A 4,107-nucleotide genomic window follows, 5' to 3' on the forward strand; every position below is an offset into this window, starting at 1 on the left:
TAAATCCACAGTAAGTTACTGGCAAACCTGCTGCAAAACTACAGCAAAGTTTTACACTGTAGTGAATATTTAAATACTGTATAAAGCTGATCGCGCACGGCGTGCTCTCCCATGACGTCACAACTGTGTGACGCTCCACAACGCAACGTGATCTATTAAAAAATAATTTATTTATTTGTGTGTGTGTGTGTGTGTGTGTGTGTGTGTGTGTGTGTGTGTGTGTGTGTACACGAAACAAAATGAATGTGCATAACTAATGAACATTATGAAAAATATTTGTATTAAATGGAAGTGAATATTTATACTGTTACATTATAAAGTGATATATATACATAATACTAAAATACTAAAATATATTTATGCAACTATAACCAAATGCGAGTGTTAAAGCTGATGTCAGTAGTGAAAGCCTTCAGCATTTATTATGCAGAGAAGGCTGTGCTTTAAAGAGACAGACAGCTGCACTCCACCCCCGTGTGCACATCTAGTGAATGAGAGAGAGACAGAGGGAGGGAGAGAGAGAGAGAGAGAGAGAGAGATCAGGGGGAGTTGAGTCAGTCCCTGCATGAGGAGATCACCAGCACGACTCACTTCACTCTGGATCATTACTGGACTTTATAGTTTTTGGTTTTGTGAACAAGGCTCTTTAGATTTGAAGATGGACCACACGTGTGAGGTAAAAGACTTTTAACTGTTTACTTTACCGAACACATTATGAAATATTATTGTTTATCGTTATTCCTATTGTTTATTTAAAGATGCTTTATCGTGTTAATTTCATGCATGATATTATTAAAGGAAAAAGCAATAGCAGCTCTGTAGTGTCGGGGAAATACGACAGGAGAGTTTATCATCTTTTGCTCATACACAAACATTTAATGAGAAGAAATACATAAAACTGCTATTCACGGAGTCTAACTGCATGAATTAAGTCACTAAACAAACATTTTAAAACACAGAATGTGAGTTACATTTAAACAATGTCATCATTTAGACAAAACAAACTAATTCAGACAAAATATGCATTTGTAGGTTGCCTTACATAAATGCATCGGCTAAATAAATTCAAGATTGTTCATCGGAATCTTGAATTTATACAGCAGATGCATTTATCCGAAGCGAATGCACGTAAAACAAAAAAATGTAAATGTAAAACAATACTTATACTATTTATATTTATCGTATTTTAATGCATGTTAACCATAGTGATTTACTTTTTAAACACTAGTCTCATCGGTCTCTTAATGACTTTATGAGATCTGATCATTATTCAAGAAAAACGATACGCTGGGCTCCGTGATATATTGTTCTCACCGCGACGTCATAGAGCTCCCCAAAGAGACACGATTTCAATCTCGACGTGAGCTTTAGAAAGCAGGCTGAAGTTTGCAGATGCAATGTTTAGCGGTCAGAGAGAAGCGCCGCGGGCGTTTGGCACTTGTGCTCATAAGAACAAGTCCCCTGTGAAATGACTGTTAATTTATACAGCGCTCGGGTTTCATGGCGCGGTTTGTAATGTCATATCCCCAGCTCTCCAGGGAATGTGGCAGCTCTCTCTGCGTCATTCAGGCGGTGGTCTGTCTGCGCTCATAAACCGGATCGGGGGCTCTTCCCATCCCAATGCCAAAACAACTCTTGACCTGTTAATGTCTGCTTTGTGTTTTGGCAGCAGTCTGTTTTACTTCCATGCGTTCTCTTTCTATAGACGAGGAGAGGCCGCAAACAGATGCTCTAGAGAAACAGACCGCACTGTGTCGGATGCCCCGAAACACTCTGACCCTTGACCCTGCGATGCCCTCCGAGCCTCTTAAGGACACCATGACGATCCCCGGTAGCCCACAGCGAATCCTGGCGGAGAAAACCAACAACAACGACGTTCCTCAACCACCGGTCACCGTTCCTCTGGTGAACGAGGTTCAGCTAACGGCGGCCACCGGCGGGGCCGAGCTGTCCTGTTACCGCTGCACCGTGCCGTTCGGCGTGGTGGTGCTGATCGCCGGGATCGTGGTGACCGCCGTGGCCTACAGCTTCAACTCTCACGGCTCCACCATCTCGTACTTCGGACTGGTGCTGCTCTCGGCCGGCCTGGTGCTGCTCGCCCTGAGCGCCGTTTGCTGGAAGGTTCGGATGGAGAGGAAGAAAGAGAGGAGGAGAGAGAGTCAAACGGCTCTCATGGCGCACCAGAGGAGCATCTTCGCCTGAAGTCGACCTTGAGACCCTTCAGTTGACAATTCACGTGGCCGTAGTTTGCCTCGCTGTGAGGCGCCGGTAACTTTGGTGAATGAGGCGAGCCTAATTTGCATGGAAACAAAATGCATTGCTTGCACTTAAACTGACGGTGACTTGTTAGTGACTACGGTTTTTGCTTTACGTAAGATGCGCATCTGTTCGGCGCATTCACCCTGAAGCGTTGAAAACAGTCAATCTCACGCACGGCTTTAGGATGACGCACAGCTGCATGCATCCGGATGTGAAGACGCAGCTGGGACGACGGCTACACTTTCGTTGACCTTCACCGCAAACTCCAGCACCAGGCAAACTTTAAAGAGACTCTTTCAATCTGTCTATCTCGCTTTCTTCTGTCCATCACGCAGACCTCTCGGTCAGCTGGGACGTGAGCCAAGAGGAACGTATCGAAATGAAGACGAGTGACCCCGGAGAGAGGAAGTGCTGTATTAATCCCCGGCTGCTTCCTGTTCTGCAGGATTCATGGAAAGACACGGACGGAGACATAAAGGAAAAGGGCGGAAAAGAGGAAATGAAGGACAAAGATTTTTCCTTATTGAAAGCGTCTTTCTAACACTCGGCTACTTCACATGTCAGTAAATTATATATGTGTAACTTTATCGTGGATGGACGGTACTTATATTACTTGTATTATGATATATAGACACCCAAGGGCTGGAAATCCAGACACATTTATTACTTTGTTCAATTGTATTTGAGGGCAGACACGCGACGTGAATGAAGTGTGAAACGCACTCATGTTCGAGTTATGAAGATTATTAATCACATATACAGTATAACAGGACGGTTGTGCACTTTGAATGAAATGCAAACAGCGAAGGAATGAATTGTTGATCTTTTCTCTGAGATGGTCAAATAAATGTCTTAATAACAATGCTGTCATACCGTTTCTACCATTATGTTTGTGAAATCATTCTAAGCTGCTGAACAATGTTTTTTTTGGACTATTTTTAATAAACTCCTGTGTTATGATGAACGCTTTATCTCATCGCATCCTTTTGAATACTTGAAAATGAAGCCTGACAGATTTACATCTGCAGATGCACGCAAAGCGACAAACTGGACATTTAAGATACACCTTTTATATGAATGTGTGTTATTTGGGTTTGAACCCACAACCTTGGTGTTGCTGCAAATACATAAATACGTGAACATAAAATATTGAGCTAAAAGCTTCGTTGGTCAATGAAAAATTCTGCAGAATTTCAGCACCGGGTTTTCACATCTGTTAGTGGTTAAAGGCGACTGGTTTTAATTATTTCTCCAGTCACTCATGCTGTGTGTTTGAAGTGGAGTTTGGGTTGGGTCTCAAGAACGTAAAGGACTCTCTCATGTGAGATGATGTGATTAAAACCTTCAGTAATGAATGGAAGGAAACGTTGCTTTTCTTTCACAATGTGTTGTGTGGCGCCGTGTCTACTCACGTATTGTGTGCATGTGAACACAAAGCGGCTATGAGTTTGGACTGTATGGCACATGTGGTTTGAAATGCAGATCCGCTCCATAGATCTGTCCCAGATTTGTTTTAAACGAGTTCAATGTTTCAAAATTCAAGGGAGGAGGTTTCCCGTGGTGAACAGTAAAAACAAAAAAAGTATTTTCTGTATTCTGAATAACAACGAAAAGGTCTTAAAACAAGCACCGATACTGCTTTGAATTTAGATTTCAACGAACACAAAACAACCTTTATAGTTTCAAAAGAGATGTGCTTTTATATTTCCATGCAATATAATTTATACATCACATCTGGTAGGAAAACAGACTTACATTGAAGATCTGAGCTACATTTATGGATCAGTATACCTCTTTTGACAACAGACCCTTAGCAACCATTTAGCTCTGCCCTAGCAATCAACCAAA

General features: G+C 42.2%; 1 protein-coding gene across 1 annotated transcript; it reads left to right on the forward strand.

Moving 5' to 3' along the window:
- The first annotated feature begins 517 nt into the window (after positions 1-517).
- Positions 518-3,220, forward strand: tmem100a (transmembrane protein 100a). Its single transcript, XM_057346177.1, has 2 exons — positions 518-676; positions 1,706-3,220. Exon 2 carries the CDS (start codon positions 1,759-1,761, stop codon positions 2,200-2,202), a length of 444 nt encoding a protein of 147 aa, XP_057202160.1. The 5' UTR covers positions 518-676; positions 1,706-1,758; the 3' UTR covers positions 2,203-3,220.
- The last annotated feature ends 887 nt before the right edge of the window (positions 3,221-4,107 follow it).

This window comes from Triplophysa rosa, linkage group LG11 (assembly GCF_024868665.1).
Source record: "Triplophysa rosa linkage group LG11, Trosa_1v2, whole genome shotgun sequence".
NCBI classification, from domain to species: domain Eukaryota; kingdom Metazoa; phylum Chordata; class Actinopteri; order Cypriniformes; family Nemacheilidae; genus Triplophysa; species Triplophysa rosa.

Excerpts from the sequence above, each read along its gene's own strand:
- tmem100a (XM_057346177.1), top strand. The coding sequence starts at position 1,759 with ATGCCCCGAAACACTCTGACCCTTGACCCTGCGATGCCCTCCGAGCCT.